The sequence below is a fragment of the Poecilia formosa genome, unplaced genomic scaffold, assembly GCF_000485575.1.
Source record: "Poecilia formosa unplaced genomic scaffold, Poecilia_formosa-5.1.2 Scaffold183, whole genome shotgun sequence".
In the NCBI taxonomy this organism is placed as follows: Eukaryota; Metazoa; Chordata; class Actinopteri; order Cyprinodontiformes; family Poeciliidae; genus Poecilia; species Poecilia formosa.
Window position 1 is genome coordinate 670,787 of NW_006800122.1, and position 20,500 is coordinate 691,286.

A 20,500-nucleotide genomic window follows, 5' to 3' on the forward strand; every position below is an offset into this window, starting at 1 on the left:
CCAAAACATTATGCTCATTGCCATCGCAGATAAATCTGAGTGGCACATGCAAATGCAACAAAAAGACAGGAGCAGAGTATGCGTAACACCAGTTTATTGATCCAGGTGAAGAAAACCCACTTTTGTGAAAACAGAAAATAGAGCTGCATCCAACAAGAGTTCACAGTAAGAGAGAAACAGAAGGCAATCTGGAAGGAAATACAGCAGAGAAGCAAATCGGAGGAACAGAGCTGCATCAAGCCATGTTGGAACATGCAACATGCAGAAAAACAAGTAACGTTTTTTTTTTTGTTGTTGTTGTTTGTTTTTTTTACAATGAACTTTATTTAGACATCTTGCTTTTTTGTTTTTATGGTGCACTGTTATATATTTTCTTCTATCATGATTGTTTCACAAACATGCGAACCAGGACATTATGACACTGAGATCCTCATCAATTCAAAACTGATTCAAGTCAATTTACCACAAACGGCAGGAACAGAGGGCGAAGCAGAGCATGCGGTCACAGAGCTGAGAACATGCAGGAGGTGTTATCACAGGATTCTGCGGAACACCTGGTCAACATAACGCCATCCCAGCAGCAGAGCAGCCAAACAGACATGCAGGAGGGCCAGCAAGAGCAGGGCCACCAGGCTCCTGTCCCCATCCCCCGTCTTTATTACCTGTCCACTCTCTGCCAGGGCCTTCTCCAGGTCTACAATCTTTGCCTGGCAACTGCTGAGCTCCATCTGGAGCTGCTCACGTGTCTGTGGGAGAATATGCAGAATTTAAAAGTTTTGTTTATGTCCACAAATCAAGATAGTAAAGGCGGGGGGGAAAGCAGATACATACTCTGGCCTCCCTTTCAGCATCTAAAGTTCCCCCACTCTGCTCCTGCAAGAGAGCATAAGCTCGCTGCAGAGCCTGATACTCTCTGGTGAGCTGACGGAAACGGAGCTCTGACTCCTCACGGGAAACAGTCTGTCAAAAAAAAATGAAAAGGGTCAAATAAACACACTTTACAAATTTTAAATGTCTTTTTCTTGAAAGGCATTCACGAGTTATCAAGGTGAACCAATGTTTAAAACTACTAAAACATTCTTTCAATATTTATGCTTTTAATCAGATGCCAGAAAAAGAGTAAGGCAACAATCCCCCACATATTGCTGTGCACTGCTAATCAGCTGGCTGACAAAATGTTGACAGAAACTTACAAGCAGATTCACCTGTTTAGTAATATTTCTCACCTTGAAAAGCACAGAAACGATGCAAAAACGTAAGGAGAAACATCTATTACTCTGATAAAGAGCTTTAAACTTCAGGCAGGATTCTCATCAATTAAGCTAACAGATCAAAGGCTACGTCTCATTGCAAATGACCAGAATAACTAACCAACTTGTATCAGCAAATTATAGCTTTAAAGAAAGCTGAACAAGTTTCATGCACAAGTGTAATACTCTGTGAAATAATAAACAAAAACATCTGAAAACTCTTATTAAGTTTATCAAGTGTTTATTCCACATTTTTGCTTCAGACCGAGTGAAAAAAATTCAGACAAAACTAAAACTGTAATTGCTATTGCTATTGTACACGGCTATTGCAGTAACACCGTAGCAGCAATCGGAATTTCTTTTGCTTTTGTGTTCTACACAAAAGCCTTCATATAGGGCTATTTTTTTTTTATCCATTTAGATTTTTGCATTAATACTGTGACACCATGAAACCGTGGTACTTTTATTAAGAATATACCATGATAATCCAAAATTGAACCATTGCCAATGGTTCAGTTGAAGAGCACAATACTTTCTTAAGGCAGACAAAGAAATACCTCTTCTAAATCTTCCTCAGGTGTGGCAGGTGTGCGATCAGTCAGGTCAGTGTTAAAAGACGTAAGTGATGAGGTCTCAGAGTCTATCGATTCTTCATCAAATCCAAAATATGTCTCCACAACATGCCTCTGTGGGAAAAATATGAGAAAGAATCCATATTGTGAATAAATCTCTCAAAACATGTGTTTTTGTTAGCAACTTCTATCCATTTATTCACATGTTGTCCATTCAATACTATAATTTCTAGCCAATCAGACAAACTGAATCCTTATTTGCATAACTTCTGTCCTTACCATCATGTTTATAAGTCATCTCCTGGCAACCAGAAAAATAAAGGCAAACTAAGGCACAGAGACAAATGAAGGAGGAGAAGTAGAGGATGAGAAGGATGTATTCTGTCATAATCCCAAACGACAGTACCAACACTAAATGGAAAACGAAATGTCCTCAGAAGTCATCTGTTATTTCCTGGACTACAGCAGCTATTCTGAATACCATCCAAGGCTTCAGTGATGTTAGAAAGATTAAATCTGCTTTTCTCACACTCCCACGCAAAATGGAAAAACAGACAATGAAGCTTCTGGCTACTGTCAAACCACTCCAAAAAAGCAAAAAGTCAGCAACTGGGCTTTTCTCCCTCGCCTGGAGTATTAGGCATGTGTTCTATATTCCTAAAAGTTTGCACAGTGGTCCAAGTTTCTGTCTAAAAATCCAACCGACTGTGTCCAACTCTTGTCTAGTTGTTCAAGCTAAAAAACTATCTGTGAGGAGAGATGGAGAAAACACAATGCAGCAGGAGACTCCTCCTCCCAGCAGCATCTGTGACTTTGAAATGTCCCTTGACAAATTAGTTCAAACAAGCCCAGTCATATGCACGCACGTCAAAGCAATTAAATTTTCCAACAGCTTCACCTAAATCAAAAAACCTTGCTACCTGGTTTCTCCTTGAAAAGAAAAGCATACTTGATTTCCTAAACAGCAATAAATAAATAGAAACTAAAAAAAAAGACTAAAATAATTTTTATTCAGCTGTAAAGATTATTCAAGCAGGAGTGTGTCCTTATGTTGTTTCTATTGTCCCTGGAGCCTAATTAGTCAGAAACACACACCGAGTACTAACTTAGGAAATACTTAAGGATCTGTCAGCCACAGATAGGATAGTTGCTTAGTGACACAGTGTTGGCTTACAGCTGTGGTAAAGCAATATTAAAACATACTTTGGGCAGTTTGGTTGCTTTCCGTCTGTTTTTCTTGCTCATCACCAATCGGTCACGTTCCTGAAAAAAAAAAAAAAAAAAAAAAAAAGACACCAAAAAATTTGTCAAAATCTGACTCCATACTCAGACAACACTGGATATAAATCAAAGAATGGCCACTCATAAGTATACAATACATAATGAAAAAGTATTCAGCAAAAGTTCCCCAAACTACAGGGCAGTGAAATGAAAATAGCCGTTTGACTTTTCGTGCTGAAAGATACTTAAAGAACAGAGCAACCTTTAAAAACAGAGACATTCACTGCTGATAGAGTAAAAACAAGTCACATTTCAGTCAGGGCACATAACACTAACTGGTTTGGGAGTGCGGCCCATTACTCTCTAATATGGGTAAGTGGGTCAAATTGAATTAAAGTTAACAGATATGCACTGTACGTTTTACATGGCGCCTCTAAAAATATGGATGGAATGAATGCATCCAGATGGAAAATACATTAAAGGTACATCACAAAAAGTTGCCACATGTGCACTTTATATATAAAACTAAAGAAATGTATTACTAAACCAGTTCATTTTAACTATATTAAAAAAATGAAAGTCAGAAAAACATAACCTGTGTTAGCTCTTCAATAATGCCACGTTGCTCAGCAACCTGCAGCTTGAGGAACTCCACTTCCTGTTCCTCGTGGGCGTGACTAAGGTCTGTCAAGGAACTCGGTCGCTTTAACTGAGGCTGAGTGGTCTGGTGCTGTGGGGGTGGTCGAGAGGAAGAAGCCTTTTCCTTCTGGGGACAGAATCGAGAGCCAAAAAATTAAGTTTTACGCTGTTCCTTTAACTGCCACTAGAGGTCATGTTTCCTACTGGACAAAAAAAATCTTAATACAATCACACAGCTTAACCATGTGACGTCATTGCTTAGGGCTCACAATGGCATTTCATTGAGTGGCAGAAAAGAGCTCTGATAATGATCACAGACTGAATGAGGAACTGAAAAACAGAAAAGTGAGGCAAGCTCCTGGACATTAGACTAATAGCAGTGAAAAATGCACAAGAATTGAGATTATTGTCATAACATACATTAAACTCTGACTGATGATATTAACAAACCCCCATAGCTGACAGTATAATTACACTGCTTAGAGTGGTTTAGAGAAGTAGCTCATTTAGTAAGGGTTAAGTTTTATTTTTAGAGCAGCTGTTGTCGTTGTGAGATTCTGACTATAGGCAGTGACAGATGTACTCCCAAAACAATTGATAAATTTTTAAAAACAATGTTTTGTCACTTTTTTACTGTGTTCATAGGAATTATCTCAAAAAGGGATGATAAATCTGTCATAAAAAATATAAAATAAGATATTTTAAAGCATGCTGTCAGTTACAATCCAGGACCAGAAATAAGAATTAAAGAGTAGAATATTGCATGTTTCACTCCACTGCGTCAAAAGTTGTGCATTATACTTAATGATGCGAGGATTGGACGCAGCCCAACAATGAAAACCTGTATCATGATGCTCTTACACACCGTTTATGAGCTAATTAGAAGGCCAAGTGAAGTTTGGAGGTCTGTCGAAGCTAACTCTGCAGAAAGCCACAGACCTCAGTGGACTCTGCTGACCGCTGTGATTTTATTTAGAACTTAATGACTGAGTTGCTGTTGTTTCCAACACTTCCACTTTATTGTAACACCGCTTAAAGATGACTGAAATATTTAGTCGTAAGTTCCCCAACTGGGTATACTGCACATTGTCCCGGTACAATGCTGGAATCCACTGAGCTCCTGAGAGCACCTGGTTTTTCACTAGTGTTTGTGAAAGCAGTTTGCGTGAATAGATGCTGGATTTTATGAATATGAGGCAATGGAAGTAACCAGAACACCTAAATTCAATGATTTGGAACTTCAGCTAGTAAGAAGAAAAGTGAGAAAATTCAGACGGTGTCATCTCACCATCTCTGCATTCTCTCGACTCAAGTTCTTGAGTTTCTCCTCCATTCGCTGTAGCGTTTGTAAGAGGTCATCGTTCTTCTTGGACAGCCGTTTATTCTTCTCAAACATGGGCTTCATTTGGCTCTCTGCCTCTCGCACCCGCTTCAGCTGAACAGAGGAAGGAAACAGGGTGGGGAAACTGCAGTCTTAAGTCTTGACCTCTGCTGACTCAGAATTCCAACATGTTCAGGAGGGTTAAAAATAAAGCTAAATGTTTTAATACAGATGTCAAAAATCACATTTTTGCTTACACATTCTTATGCATGTATATTTATGGAACTTATCAAAACAATATGTATAAAGAAAGTGTTTCCTTATAACTGCAAGAGTGTTTCTCACTAGTTCATTCCTCTCATCTGCCAGAAGTGCATTTCTGTCCTCCAGCTTCCTAATGACTGAGTGGAGCTCTGCAATCTTCAGCTGGAATCTCCTCATGTCCCGCTCGTCCACCTCCTGTTGAGCAGGAGGGAGAGGGGAGAAAAAGGAAGACAACAACTGAAAAAGGGGACACATGCAGGCCAGCAGGTAATGGAGGTGGACAGGAGGGAGGATAGGATGAAAGACGAGTTGACATTTTAAACGGCCAAAATGTTTTCACCATGGATTAACTTTGAACGGTGGGACAACTCTGTCAATACGTAAAAACACTTTGCACCTAGATGATAAAAACATTCATCTCATAGATGTGCTGATTCCTATAATGTACTGAAAGAAGGTAATATAATGACTAATAAAGGTTTAAAATGTTTAGTGATTCAATGGTTCTTCCTAATGTACCACAATACATGAAAACCTGTGCTGACAATGCTTGTGCATGAATATGGTTTCATCTGTGTGTCCTTGCAGTCCTACCTGGTTATTAAGCAGGTCTGGATTTTCTCCCAGGCCAGGCACCACCTCTCGCTTGGGGCTGCCGTGGTTGTACTTCTCAGCCTCTCGTACCTGTCCCAGCTGCTCATCCAGGGCTTCCTTTTGAAGCTGGAGCTTCTGGGCATAGCCAGCCTGCAGCCCCAACTCCCTCTCCAGAGCACACACCACCCGGTCCTTTGCCTTTAACTCATCCATCTATGAAAAGTGTTGAACAGGGACACAAAACACTTAGAAAGTGAATTTTAAAAAATCACTTTGTTTCAGAAAGTTTTGTTTAGGACTTGTTAATGCTTTTTTTTCTTTTTTTTATGTTTTGGCACTACTGGCCATTTCTGGACAGCAGTTCAATAAAAGCACAACTGATTCACCCAGACCACCTTGCATCTTCTTTTACATAAAGAAATAACTAACTTTTACATAAAATGCACACTGACCATTCTAAACACAAGTAGCAAAATAAGAGACCACAAACCCTTTTGCTTTATCTTTGACTAATTTTAGAGCCTTGTTTGTGTCTGGCATTGTGAAATGTCTGACTTCCCTCCGTAGTTTGTTCTTTAACACCAGTGTTTCCTGTGTTCATCAACAATGAGTCATTCTGCTTTCCTTTATTGTTGCTCAAACATTCCTATATTAACAATGATGACTGTTATAATAGTCCTGCAGCATTTAGGGTTGTTAATGAGTAACTGGCACAGGTGTGCAGGAGTCTGCTCTTGGAGATAAGGACAGCATGGTGAATATAAACTCACAGCAGACAATTGGTCTCCAACCTTCAGCCAACATTCAAAAGATAAGCTCTAAGCTGGAGCTAAGCTTCATCAGCAGAACATGTCAGTTTGAGACGACTCTCGATGATATTCAAATACACTCAGGACAGGGCTGGACAATAAAAGTGCAGATGCTACTTATTATGAGTGTAACGACTACATGAATCAGGATATAAGTATTGATGCTAGAGCTTTTGGCTTTATTTTAATCATATGGCTGTTTAATACTCTTTTATTCATACCGCAGTATCTAATTCTCATAAATTACAGTTTTGATGATGCAGCTTGATTTTGATCTAAATAACTGAAAATTAATGGTGTAATCCTTTAAGAATTAGGAATGATAGATTTGTTTTGTTAATTTCAAAACAAAATGTCATTATTTATGACAAAGTGCTTTGTTTTTCAAACAAGAATATGGAAAATTGGTTTAAACTTCACAATCTTTGGTGCAGAGCAAAGATTGCTGCTGTGCAAATGCTCTGCAACATTTGTAGAAGGACAAATGTTCTCCTACAAATGCTATCATTAGTAGCAATGATAACATGGATTCCTAAGTGTAACAGTAAATGTAGACAGCCATAAGATTGCTTATCTTTTAGTGTGAAAAACGTTTGTGTGTTCTTGTTTTGTATCCAGGTTCCTCCCTTAGTTCAAATACATGCAGGTTAGCTTAACTGTTATTTCTCAATGAGCAAACATGTCCATGTAAACATGAATGGTAATCTGGCTCTATGGACAAGCCCTGCAAGCTCTAAGATCCCATACGGCGCCTAAGGTCAAAGCTAATGTGAAGCAAAATAACAAGGACATTTATTGTTAATTATTTAAACTGTTTCTAATTTTGGATTTACTAGGAATTTTCAGAATATTTACATAACTTGGACACATTGAGTCTATATGTTATTCCTCTTTAACACGGTCTTACCAGCCTGCGAATGTCTTTCTCGCAGTCCCGTTTAATGCGATGAACTTCATCCTGGTGTTGTTGGTAGGCTGTGCGTAGATCAGCTGCTTTGGCTTTATCAGCTTGCAGAGCATTTGCCAACGCCTCCTCAGCCTGCTTCCTGGCTGTTTTTTGCTCCTGAATCTAAAACATAAAGACCCGCACACATAAATTAATATTAATAAAATGTAAAAGTATAAACAACCCAGACAGAGGTTCATATATTTATAAATACTTGTCATCCCATTAAAATGCTGTAATTTTTAATGCTCTGTTTGTTTAGAAAACACAAAGTAGAACAATAGCTTGGCATGCTTTCCAACTTGCTTCCTGTTTTTCAGCAACAAATTTACAAAGGTGTCTGAAGTATCACAAGAATGTTGACACACCCGCACACATTTATTCCCAGTACATGCAACTTAATAATTACTGAAATGAACAAAGTCATAAAAGCTACACAAAATCTGTTGGGCATTTATGATTTCAAAAACCACATAGAATGAACAAATAATGAAAATTCTGGAAAACAAATAATTCGTATCCCCACAATAGACCTGCGCAAGGTCTTTATGGCACATAAAAAATGTGACATCCATGTGAATGAGAGTTGTGTATCAGTTTAAGTATATTAGACTAAATATATTGACAAATTATCAGGAAAAAATGATAAAAATCTGCAGTAAAATTAGATATTTTGTACAGACTTTACATAGCACTCTGTTCCTAATACTTGTGGTCCTGATTCCCATTTAGTCAAATTCTTTCTATATAACAAATGTTCACCTCTGATCATAACATAAGGCTTGCTTATTGGAGTCACACTGAATTACAGCAGGCGATGAGTAGATTATAGAAACTTAAAAGTGGGCACTTAACATCGCAAAAGCATTTAAAAATTGACTGGTGATCAGTACAAAAACACCAAAACCAAAGAAATACAAACTGTGAAGGAAAATTAAATTATTAAGTTCTCTGTCACACCCACATGAATGAACCCACCTCCTGCTGAAGCTTTAGCCTCTCCCCATCAAAAGCTCTCCTCGCCTCCTCCCGAGCCTCTACGAGAAGGGCGTTTTTAAGCTTGTCAGCTGCTCCATCTCTCAGTGCATTTACAAGTCCCTGCAGCCTCTGCACCTCTGTGTCCCGGATCTTGATCGCCCGGGTTAGCTCAGTTTCATGCTGCCGCCCTAGAGCCTCGCGAGCAGACGATATTTCGCGTAGCTTTTCTTCGTGGAGTTTGGCACGCAGGTCAGTGAGTGCTACAGCGTGTTTGTGTTGTTCAAGCTCCCGGGCCTGTCGCTGCTCCTGCAGACGCTCTCGGAGCTTACACACCTGTGAGAAAGTGGACACCAAAAACAATGCTATTGCTGCCCAAACATCAAAACGGTTCAATTGCCATAACCTTTACTAAACTGCAAAGTGAAAGCCTGTCCTAAATATGCCTGCTGTAAGAGTGAAATGCATGTATGGAATATAAGCATGTATATGTATTCAGTTGTTTTTCGTCTTTCATTAAACAACATAGTTTTCATTTGTGCCAAATGCCCTGAACAAACAAAAGTCATGTGAGGTTATGGACATTGTCCAAATCAAACAATGAAGGATAAAAACAGATCATGAAGGGAGTGTGCATGTCAGTAGGAGGATACAGTTACACAGAAGCAGTTCTTCCTCCTGGGAGAGATCCTGCAAGTGAAAGACATCTTTCCTTTGGAACTTTCTTTTGTTATTGTTAGCAGAACTTGACATTGAAAACCAGGTTGGATCATAAACAAAGCTGTAAATACGTGCTCAGGATGTTCAGGGGCTTCAATGAATTCAGATTCAACCTAAAGGGTTTTTGGTTTACCTGAACATCACTGACTACCAAACTACTCATTACAATGAGTTTATGAAAGGTAAGAATTTATAACCTATGCAATATATGCAATTAATAGCCTAAGAGAATGAGATTTTTAACAGCAAGTATTAAGTTGTTCAATTATGCCAGTTGAATCCGGTTTAGTTGGTTGATTAAGTGATATTTCTGCAGGTTGAACATAGATCACAAAAAAAGCTGAATTAATTAACCTGTATATCACCACTTGTCAATATGCTTCAGATTGTTGTATTTCAAAACAGGCTTCTGCATCCAGAATTTTCTGGAAAGGATTTTTATAAAGAATTTAACTTCTATACTTCTATTGCTTTAAGCAAATCCAATCATATAATTACCCCTTTTGACAAAAAAATGTTTTTATCTGCACAGTACACTATCAGAGCCTGAATGGAAATGTGCTGCCTCAGTGCCTGTCCTTCATGGCACAACCCTGACTCATCTGTGGACAATGTGCTCTTGTTAGTGTTAAAGAGGGAAAGCCTTCACTAACAGAGCCACTAAAAGCTTTACTGGAGTTGTGGTTTACAATAATTATACTGTTGGCTTTACTAAGAGTTAAAACACCATTTTCATGAGAATCAATTAAATATATATTGTGCTATATAAGGATGGAAGGAAGCCGTGCAATTATTCTTTCCAGAACTTCTTTTCCAGCTTTACTGTGTCTGTCAGAAATTTTGATATATTTATATCCATGAATGTCATAATAACTTTAAGGTTATAATAATTTTTGTAATAGTATAATTTTACAGTAAACATAGAATTGGGTGGAAGAGATAATTAAAAAATCTGTTTGTTTCCTGCCACAAATTTAACTTACAAAGATAGTTATTTTCTACAGGGTTGATATCAGACTATTACAGAAGCATAATGTTAGTCTGCTTTATCCATTCCAAAACGAGTTAGGGTGCATGTTTGGGATCATTATTAAGTTGGAGCAACCAAATGTGCAGAGATGAGGAAATTGGAGGATTTTCAAGGTCATAACTCATTATTTAATTCACTTTGTGCAAAGCACCACTTTGAGGAGACATTAGGGGTCTGGTGTCTACTCTAGACATCTCCTTAACTATCAGACCAAAAAGGTTTATTTATTATTAGGGGTGATTAAAAGTTTAAAAATTAAACAAATCTGTTGTCTGTCGGCCTCCATTTAATAATTACGCCTGACGTCAAATGCAGCTGGAACTAGAACACATGCATTAGCGGGAAGCACCACAACAAAGAGGAAACTACAATTATGAAAGGAGACATTAAACTGGCCCTGTCTTCGTTGAAGGCAAAAATTTTGTTTTTTAATCGAATGTGCTGGAGGACCAAGCTTGGCATGAGCTTCACTGTGTGCAAGGTTTGCAGAACGAGGATCAAGCATTTTACAAATGTAAAATGTGCGGAGCCAAGCTACAGCGGAGCCAAAGGTAAGCAATACCCTCCTATATGTTTTTAACTGAGATAGCTGTGCCACAGCTTTACCAAAAGACTAAAGGTCAGCAGTGCCTTTACCTAATGGACCACAGTGGAACTTATGTGATGCAACCTGTAACAATTACGTCTTACCATGGATTAAAACTTTATAAATGTGAAAAAGACACTAATGCCATTCTGTCTTGTAAAGAAGACATGAGGATCCTTTGCATACCGATAGATTGAAGCAGAAATTACTATGAATTGTTTTTAATCAATTTTGAATCAAATTATGATAATAAAAGTCTGAATTGAGTAGGGACAGAGTAACAGACTCCCATTCCAATTATTATTATTATTATTAATTATTTTTGTCGGCCTAGTCCATTGTTTCTCCTCACCTTGCCCCGCTCCTGCTGCAGTTCGATCTGAATGTCCATCAGTTTGCTCCTAAGTTCCTCATTGGTGGCCTGCGGTGAATCAGCCATCACCTCTGATTTCTCCGGCTTCCTACCCTTTTTAGAGGGTTGGGCCGATGGGGGTGTGGTTGATGACATAGCACTCCAGCTGCCCTGTCAGGACAGACATAAGTGTGCACCAAGTGGCGAAATGGAGGAGAGTGTCAGTCACTGCTCCTCCTCCCTGCAAGTCCTTGCATCTTCATCTTCATCTCCACATCACCGTCTACATCGTGAGCAGGAGCTGTTGGAGCTTTCTGTTTAAGAGAGAAAAATACAAGCAGAGAGTCAGTATTATAAACTGGGTTACACAAAACTATCCCACACAACACTCTGGGCCCGAGCCGAATGACACACCACCACCTTGGAAAACAGACTATTTTGGGAATGTTTACTCTCTCCCCAGTCACCAGTTTCACTTTTCTTTCTTTTCTTTTATTTTTTTTTACATAAGGGTCATTTATCATCAGTCTGTTGCACTCCCTAGAGTGCACTCACAGGCTACATAGTGCATGAAAATGCGTCTGTTCAAGCATTGCAATCCCTTGTCAGGAGAATCTCACTACAATCTTCTTTCAATGAACAAAGAAACTATAATAAACAAAAATGTTTTCTACAGACATCCCATGATTTGCATCACTAGCTGCATCGCAAATCTATTCTTTATCAGAATAAACTTGTCTTAGCCCTACAGCAAATGGTGATTACACATTTTTGGCTACTTCCCCAGCTAGAGCAGAGATACTGGATCGACTTCAATCCACCAATTTTCATGTTGGGACCTTTCAGCTGATTTCAGCAGAAAGAACATGTAAATTACAAACTGAAAGTTTTTTCGCTAAAAAAGGGGTTTTTAACTGTCCATTAAAGCACAGTCTGCTTTAATGGACCCCTGAGTAAATTTGCTTCATTTCAGCTCGACATCTTGGCTCCATTCATTCTTTTTCCATATCCGTCTCATGTGGTTTTGCAGTGGCTACACAACATAGTGAGCACCGACATTGCAAAGTGAAACTGTCAAAATGTTGCATCAAAGGAAGTGCAATGTTATGAAAGGCAAACTGAGAAAATCATTTCAGGCAACAGTGCTCACTGTCGACAATGTATCTGCATGAGTCAGGCCTGGAAATGATTCTAATTTATTATTCAAATTATTTAATTACAGAAAATATTAATTAGAACCACAGGTTTGTCAAAACACCCTTGCTATTATTGCCAAACTGAAAATGGATTTCATTTGCTCAATTTTATTTGAAGTAGGCAAAACACAAAACCAGGATAAATATTATGTTACCGATTTCAGAATAGGGTACATGGTCTATACCAGAAGCACACATTTTTCCTTACTTTTATTTTGATTATGTGTAATAGATAAACACAGTAATGTAATAATCGGACTAAAAAGAAAACATATTTGCTCTAGATCAGCTGTGTAATAAATGATTCTTTCATGAGTAATATCCTGATAAAGCTTTAAGAATATGATATAACATTCCCTTTTTTAACCAGCTGAATTCAGAAGCTCCCTACTGATATCCAATCCTCCACTGAATCCATTAGAACATCACTACAAGATTTGTCTCCACCTCTCGCTTTACCACCATAATGAGCTCTCAGAAACCATGACATCAACTTGACTAAGAAAGCTAACAACATGATTGCTGATATTTTTAGAAGGAAATAAATGGATTTTTAAAATATTTACCTAATTTTGCCTTTGTCTGAGCTGGGAAAAAGTAACCAAGGCACATAAGCCTAAGCAAATAAGTAATTTAAATTAATTACTTATCCACTCCTTGTTTCCAGCCCAGGGCGTCCATTTCTCCTGCACAGTTTGTCATACATGTGTTGCTGCACTGACACAAATCAGTTGAGCCGAAAGTGGGCAGCTCCAACATCGTCTGTAACCCAGTAACCCTCGAGTCTTTCTGCTGACTTATTTAATAAATAATGTAACAAGGAGGGAGCTGAAGCATTTAGACTCGAGACGCTTCCATCTATTTCGACACACATTTGCCAAGCTGCCTTACAACATACACAGATGGCAGAAATTGTTACCAAGGCAACTCTTGCTGTCAAAAACTCTCATTTTCTCAAAAGCAAAGGATGATGGGAAGGAGGAACCTATTGATGGATAAAAAAAACTGCATGGAGGTTGTATATGGGAAATATCCCTACATAAACACATGATTTGCGTTTCATCTTTCAGTCGATCTCAGCTGAGGGAGGTGAATTGATTGCAGCGAGCATGGAAGCTGAATTTACGCAAGCCACTCACATGAGATAAAAGGTAAAGATGGAAGAGTGATGGAACGAAAGACATCCGAAGGTTCATCAATAAGAGAAACGGAGAACATAAAAATTTAAAGGAAAATAAACGCATCCCTCAACCAACCTTACCCATCTTCCTCTCTGTCCTCCTATTTCATCCAAGCTTGCTGCAACACTCCGACCCGCTTTACTAGCATGCCGAAGTTACGGATCTCACTCCGATTCACAAACATGGAAAGAAAAAAATCATTCACACAGAGAGAGCAGTGAACACAAACAGGCTTTCTCTCAGCCTTTAACTGACCAACCAGGGACAAACACAGCTGACACACATTCACACTGGCACCAAAAGCTCTCACTGCTGATTCACATTAAGAACAAATGCTGTATTTACAGTAGCACTGAACTGAATAGCAATCACATGAAAAAGGAATAAGATCACACATGTATGTATTGTGTATAAGCTTGCCACCATTTCTCACATGTCTATGCTTGCCTGTGTCATTGGGAAAGACCAGGTGCACCCGGGAAGAAATGGCTGTGGGGCATAACGGATGAAGTGTAAATTTAATTCCTACTTGCGCCTAGATGAAAGTCTTCCTCAGAAACCAAATGCATATTAAACACTTTTCCATGCTTTCTTTCTGTTTAAGTTTTTGCGAACTGAAGTGTTGAGACTCTCTCACACACACACACACACACGCATGCACACACACACAGAGCTATGTCACTTTCCTCATCATCAACACTACAGTGTCATCTTTAAATGTTACAGTTTTAGAGAAGTTTGGATTCAAGATTATGAAGGTTTTGGGACTTAAGTAAAATGACAGTGAGAGCTTTTATCTGTGAATGGAGAGCAGATGGAACAGTGCTGAACATTGCCAGAAGCGTTGGTCTAATAAAATTACAACGAGCACATCAACGACTCATCCAGGAAGTCACAAAAGGGCCAAGTAAAATATCTAAAGTGCTCCCAGGCTCACTTCTTTCAGTAAAGCTCAGTATTCATGGTTGAAATATCATGGGTGAGTTCCACGACAAAATCCAGAATTCATCTCATATTTGACAAAAAAAAAAAACATCTGGATGACTTCTTATACAATCTTCTGTGGAAAGCTGACATCATGTAAGACTAACATAATTTCAGAAAAATAACATCAGCCAAAGATGGTGGTAGAAGTGTGATGATGCAACAAAGACTTCTGCTCTCTACCAGAAAAACCTGAAGAAGTCCAGCCATTCTTTGGTGACCTTAAGCTGAAACACACTTAGGTTAAGCAGCAGGACAATGACCCAGAGAACACCAGCAAGTCCACCTCTGAATTTCTAAAAAAAACAAAAAAAAAAACAAAGATTCTGAAGGTTTATGAGTGGCCTAGTCAAATTTCAACTCTGATTAAAGATGCATTGATGTAACCTGTAACACATCATTAATCCATTAAAAGCCAAGCCTCTGAGGCTTGAATTAAAACAATTAATTTAAAAAAGACGAAACCAAAATTTTTTTACAGCAATGTACAAGACTCACTGCCAGGTTTTACAATATTTGAATCAGGTGTTGTTGCTAAGACTGACACAATCAATTGTAAGAACATACAGGTTTTGCTACAGATTGTATATGAAATGAGAATCTAAATAACTAAAGTGAAATAAAATAGAAAAAAAAAACAGAAGAAATCTGCAAGAGGGCAAACACTTTTTTTTTTACAGCACTTTATGGTGCATGCTGCCAAGATGGCAAGTGGGTACTACTTTTCAAAGTTTACAGTTTATTGAAAACCAGGAATGTCATACGGGAGACTGGAACTTTTTATAGGGGCACTGTGAAGCTAACAAGCACCTTTAATGTTCACAGAAACAAACAACTGCCAACTTTGGTCAAAAACCTTGAATTACCTCATTCTGTTCATGTAGAGTCAAGTTTACATTCTGCAACAAGACGGAAAGTGGAAGTAACCCTTCCATCAAGGACAACTGACAGCTCAAGATTAATTATCCTTCCACATTTTGAGGCTGTACCAGCATCAATATGATTCAAAACCAACCAGATATTATTTTGCAACAGGCCAAATTTAATGAATAAAAAACATACTCGCTAAAAACAATTAATGTGCCACCAACATCACTGCAGCTAAACTGCTTTATTGCAACTGCAGTACCACGCTTATGGAGGTGATAATAAACCCCTACGGACTGTGATGTTGGAACAACTTGAGGTTTGAGACATAAATGATTCCAGACAAATTAACGCAAATAGGATGGCAAGCAGATGAATAAAAATACAGCTTCAGCTTGTACCACAGACTCATGCTGTTAATCTTGACTTAAATCTAGCAGTATAAAGTGTAAAAACACAACATAAGTTTTACAAAAATTAAAAAAAGTTCTGCCTTATTATAAAGCAGCACTGGGTTTTAGTGCTTTTACACTTTAAGTTTAATAACTTACAGTAAACGCAGGATATTCAAACATTTGTTGTTGTTTTTTTATTTAGAAATAAACTGTTTTTTTTCTCTAAAAGCCAAGGTTTGATATTTTTAACATCACTATGTAAAGTAACCACTTTAAACAGCTGGAAACAGTTGATCACGTGAAACCTGAGGCCTGTGGGGGAAAACAAGTCTGTCTGCCTACCATATGCCCATCAACATTTCTACCCCAACCCTATATCTGGATGTTTGCCAGATATTTACAATCTCATCACATTGCTTCTAACTGTTTCAATCTGCTGATCATTTTCTTAATTGATAGTTTGTCCATTCTAAAACCTTAAGTTGTTTTGTTAGACTGTTTTTCTTCAACCCCTGCACAAAACAATAAAAAAATGCTAATCATAATTACAGATCAACCACTGAAGTTTTTCCTGGTGGAAACAACTATAAATTTCTCTTGGTGGTCTTAGTGGCCACTTGCCGTTTTATTCCAAGGATCATAACAAATAAACAAGAAAATCATTTGCAGGTTTCTTGACCAGGGTATTAGTTTTGAACTCAAAGCATATGTCCCTGAACTAAAAAATTAAGATATGATCAGAAATTTGGGGGCATAATTTTATCTCATTTAATACAGGAAAGAAAAATATTTTTTTTCATGGAAGTTTACATAAAAGATAAAAAAAAAATACATAAAAAGTTAGGACAAAAATAATACTGTACACTTATTAAAAATATCATGCATCTGAATACTGTAATTTAGAGAAAGAAAAATGTATGGGATGGTCATGTGTATGTACTAAAAACAACAGACTATTTGCTGTTGTTTTTAGCAAATAACATGCTGTGCAAACAACACGGATGTACAAATGAGAGCATGGCTGTTATTTGAAATGAATGAAATGCAGATAGTAGGGATATAAATACTTGAGATTGAGATTGTTGGAAACTGTGGCGGTTGTAAAGTTTCATAGCCGCTGGGAGGAAGGAGCTGCGATAACGCTCCTTTGTGCACCTAGGATGCAGAAGTCTATCACTGAAGGAGCTCTCAGTTGAGCAACAGCTTCAAGCTTTGAGTGGAAAACTTTGTCCATCAGTAATGTTGTTTCAGCCAGATTCCTTCTGTCTTCCACCAACTGCAATGGGTCGAGGGGGCGTCCTAGGACCGAGCTGGCCTTTCTGATGAGCTGATCTACCCACTTCCTCTCAGTTTTAAGTCATCTACTGCTCCAACAAACGCCATAAAAATGGCTGATGGTACCAGAATTAGAAAGGTCTTCACAGGCGCCACCTGAACTCCAACAGATCTCATTTTCCTTCCCAGGCAAAGTCAGAGCCTCCTCTGACTTTGCAAGCTTTATTCTCTCAGGAAGAAGCAATGTGTGTGTCTTTTTGTGTTATTATAATAATAAGCAAAATAATAATTAAAGTAACAACGCATTTTAAAAGTTAGTTTGTGAATTTAGACAGATTAACTTTCTGGGCAAACCAATGTAGGCTGAAAACATGCTCATTGTACATTAACAGATGGTTCTTCTCAAAGCCAGAAAGACCACACAGAACTAACCAACTGTCAAACATTAACTAAATTTCAATGAAAAATTTAAAATATCCAACAGCCTCACAGGCAAATATGAGCTCTAGTAAAGACTTCACATCTCTGCTAGGGTTAAACTTTAACTTAGATTAAACGGATAAGCTGATTCCACTGAACATGTTTTTACTCATACCACACATTTGCTACCAAGCTGGAGGGGTTGGGGGGCCGGGGGGGTTACACACTGTCACACATTTCACACTGCAGTAACATCAGCAGACTGTAAGAGTATCAGAACAGGTCTGGCGGCTCTCCAGACATCCCTCCACAGACCACACATACACAGTCAGCAGTCTAGAGACTTAGGCCATGGTAGGGCTGATTGTTGGAGACTGAAAAGTACCACAGCTCAGTCACTAGGTGACCCCAATCACTGGTGAAGCCAAACATGAATTAGACATCTTTGGATGTTAATTTTATTACCCAGTCTCTGATGAGATTATTCTCTTTCACTGCAGGAGAGACTGGGTGTAGCTTCAGCAAGTACATAATGTGTATGCAAGGGTTTGCTTTTGCATACATGAGCACATCTGCATGCATCTTTGCAATAATAATTACACCTCCTGCAGGACAGTCCAGTCCAGTAGTGACAACACTTTTTACATTGAAGGTGGAGAGAGATGCTCCAAAGAGAGGGTCCTAAACACATGAGAGTAATAGTTCACAGGATTATTATGGCACTATACAGTTTGTCAGTGAATAAGGGATTATGAGTTAGGGATAAATTGGAAAAAACAATATGTCTAGAAGAAATCAGCATAAAAAGGCTGTGTGAGGGGTAACGACTACTTGATAATTAACAGGAAATTGTGTTTGATAGAAAAATGAGATAACTCAAAGTAGAGGATACATCATGCTTTCTGATCAAACAGGGCTGATTTACAAAGCCCCAGAACTCCTAATATGACAGCAAGAGAGAAAGCTGGTAAAGGACTATACTGAGATGTGTTAGAGGTGGCCCTAATGTGATGTGGCCAGACCCCTCTTGGGAAGTCAAACAGCAGATTAAAGGGCAGTGGGTTGCTGTAGGGGAGTCGGTGCTTGTCCAACTTGCCTGCCAACCACACCCCGCGGCGACATGCGAGGGGCTGCCGCAGCATCCTCCAGCCACAGAGAACTGAGGTCCACATTCTGGTTAAAACCACAATTCACGTTCTCTTATAAATCTTATTTTATTACCAAAAGGGTGGGATGAAATAATAAATATCTGTAAAAGGAGACAGACGTTAATTACTCACGTCGGGTAACGTTATCACCGCGCTCCATGCTTCCTCTCTGGCTAACTGGTGGACTATTTTAGTAAAGCCCCGCATTATTCACATTCTTTAACGAGTCAAAAAACTCTTAGGTTTCTGAAGAAAAAGGCCACCAAACTCCCGAAACTAAAACCCAGACAAGATGAGACATCTGGTGTGTTAAGTCCTCCACTGCACCGTTGCTACATCATCAAACACGGGTAACGGAAGCGGCTAGCCGCTTGTCATTCCACAAATTAATCGGCATAAGTTATTTAGCATGACATTGCGAACAAACTCACCTGAAATGGAGGTCCTAAGCGCCCGGTCACAAGTGGCTGGATGATAGTGAAGCGTCGCTGCTTTTACATCCAGGAAGGAAGGGAGGGAGACTGGCTGGCTGGTTGGCTGGCCGGGGTGGGTGGGTTACGGTGCGGAGATCTGAATTAAAACACTTCATGCACTTTTAAGATGCACGGTACCGCTTACTCCGCTCAAACGCGTCTTCTCCATAAATTCCACTCATGTCCAGACGTAAACACAACGACCAAAACTGTATTTCAGCCACTCTCCTCCAGCGACACACAGCCAGTAGCAGCGCCTGGCTTCTTGTCCTCCCCTCGCGCGCTGGACGTTATTTTCCTCCACAAACGTTGGAGTCCTCGAGCTACGTCACACGTTCCTTTACATTACATCTCCACGAGGCCGACAAATTAATAAATAAGTAAAACACGGTTAGTGACTGCAGCCTATCCACGAGGGCGTCGCCAGCAGCGTGATAGAGGTGCGACACCTGACTGCGTGTTCACGGATGACACTGAACGCGTGTACATGCGTGAACACGCAGCCTGGTGCGGGAGAGGGGACGTACAGGATGTGCGGTCACACACAGGCAGTTACTGAAGATATATAAAACACAATGAATACCCAGCTTTTCTAAACAGAAATATGCTTTTACTTTGGACACAAACGTGTAAACGCACCTCTTTGTGAGGTTTTTTCTTTTTCCTCACAATACACATTTTAGTAATATAAACTTGACTGGTTTTAAAACAATACATTCTTAAACTTGGCCTAATGACCACCAACTTTCTCTGATCCCCAAATTCTAAAGTACCCCTACTATAAGAATAGAAAACATGCCTTTATGTGTTCATCACAATAACAGTCCTGCACTCTTAAACAGCTTAGAACTCACCCAAAAATCAGGAAATTATTTAAGATAGTATGGGTGCTAAATATAATACCAAATATTTCATAAAAATCTTAAGTATTTATTGAGGATTTTTAAAATTTGACTATAGATTGCAATGCTACCCAGTTCGGTAAAGTTTAGTTCAATTCACTATATTTGTCATTTTGCAAAAATGTTTTAAAAGAGACTATATTTGTTCAAATTTCTCAAATGACCTGGCTGAAACTAAGAGAGAGTTTATTTAAAACTGATTCTCTGGTTGTAGCTCTTCAACGAAGAGAACATAGAAAATTAAGTTCATGCCTCTTTAAATTAAAAGTCCTTTCTTGTGAAATTGTCTAACTCAAACAGTCCCCATGCACCTTTGTAAAAACTAGAAAGACATATACTTTCTCCTTAAAAACGGACACATTTTGTTTAGTAAAGTGCAA

General features: G+C 38.8%; 1 protein-coding gene across 5 annotated transcripts in view; it reads right to left on the reverse strand.

Annotated features, from left to right (window-relative positions):
• The window catches only part of jakmip1 (janus kinase and microtubule interacting protein 1), a 39,100-nt gene extending 19,388 nt beyond the window's left edge, over window positions 1–19,712 (reverse strand). The window contains exons 1-12 of one of the 5 annotated variants that reach the window (XM_016678465.1): window positions 19,177–19,712; window positions 11,280–11,593; window positions 8,595–8,927; window positions 7,578–7,739; window positions 5,862–6,074; window positions 5,349–5,462; window positions 4,971–5,117; window positions 3,639–3,809; window positions 3,026–3,085; window positions 1,808–1,936; window positions 832–960; window positions 663–746 (exon numbers count right to left, since the gene is read on the reverse strand). In XM_016678465.1, coding sequence (XP_016533951.1) covers window positions 663–746; window positions 832–960; window positions 1,808–1,936; window positions 3,026–3,085; window positions 3,639–3,809; window positions 4,971–5,117; window positions 5,349–5,462; window positions 5,862–6,074; window positions 7,578–7,739; window positions 8,595–8,927; window positions 11,280–11,435 — 1,698 coding nt within the window. In that variant the 5' untranslated portion in view covers window positions 11,436–11,593; window positions 19,177–19,712. Of the gene's footprint in view, window positions 1–662; window positions 747–831; window positions 961–1,807; window positions 1,937–3,025; window positions 3,086–3,638; window positions 3,810–4,970; window positions 5,118–5,348; window positions 5,463–5,861; window positions 6,075–7,577; window positions 7,740–8,594; window positions 8,928–11,279; window positions 11,594–13,736; window positions 13,828–18,877; window positions 18,899–19,176 lie in introns of those variants that run through there. The other 4 variants (XM_007565806.2, XM_016678464.1, XM_016678463.1 and 1 more) reach the window with 4 other exon arrangements.
• Window positions 19,713–20,500: the final 788 nt, after the last annotated feature.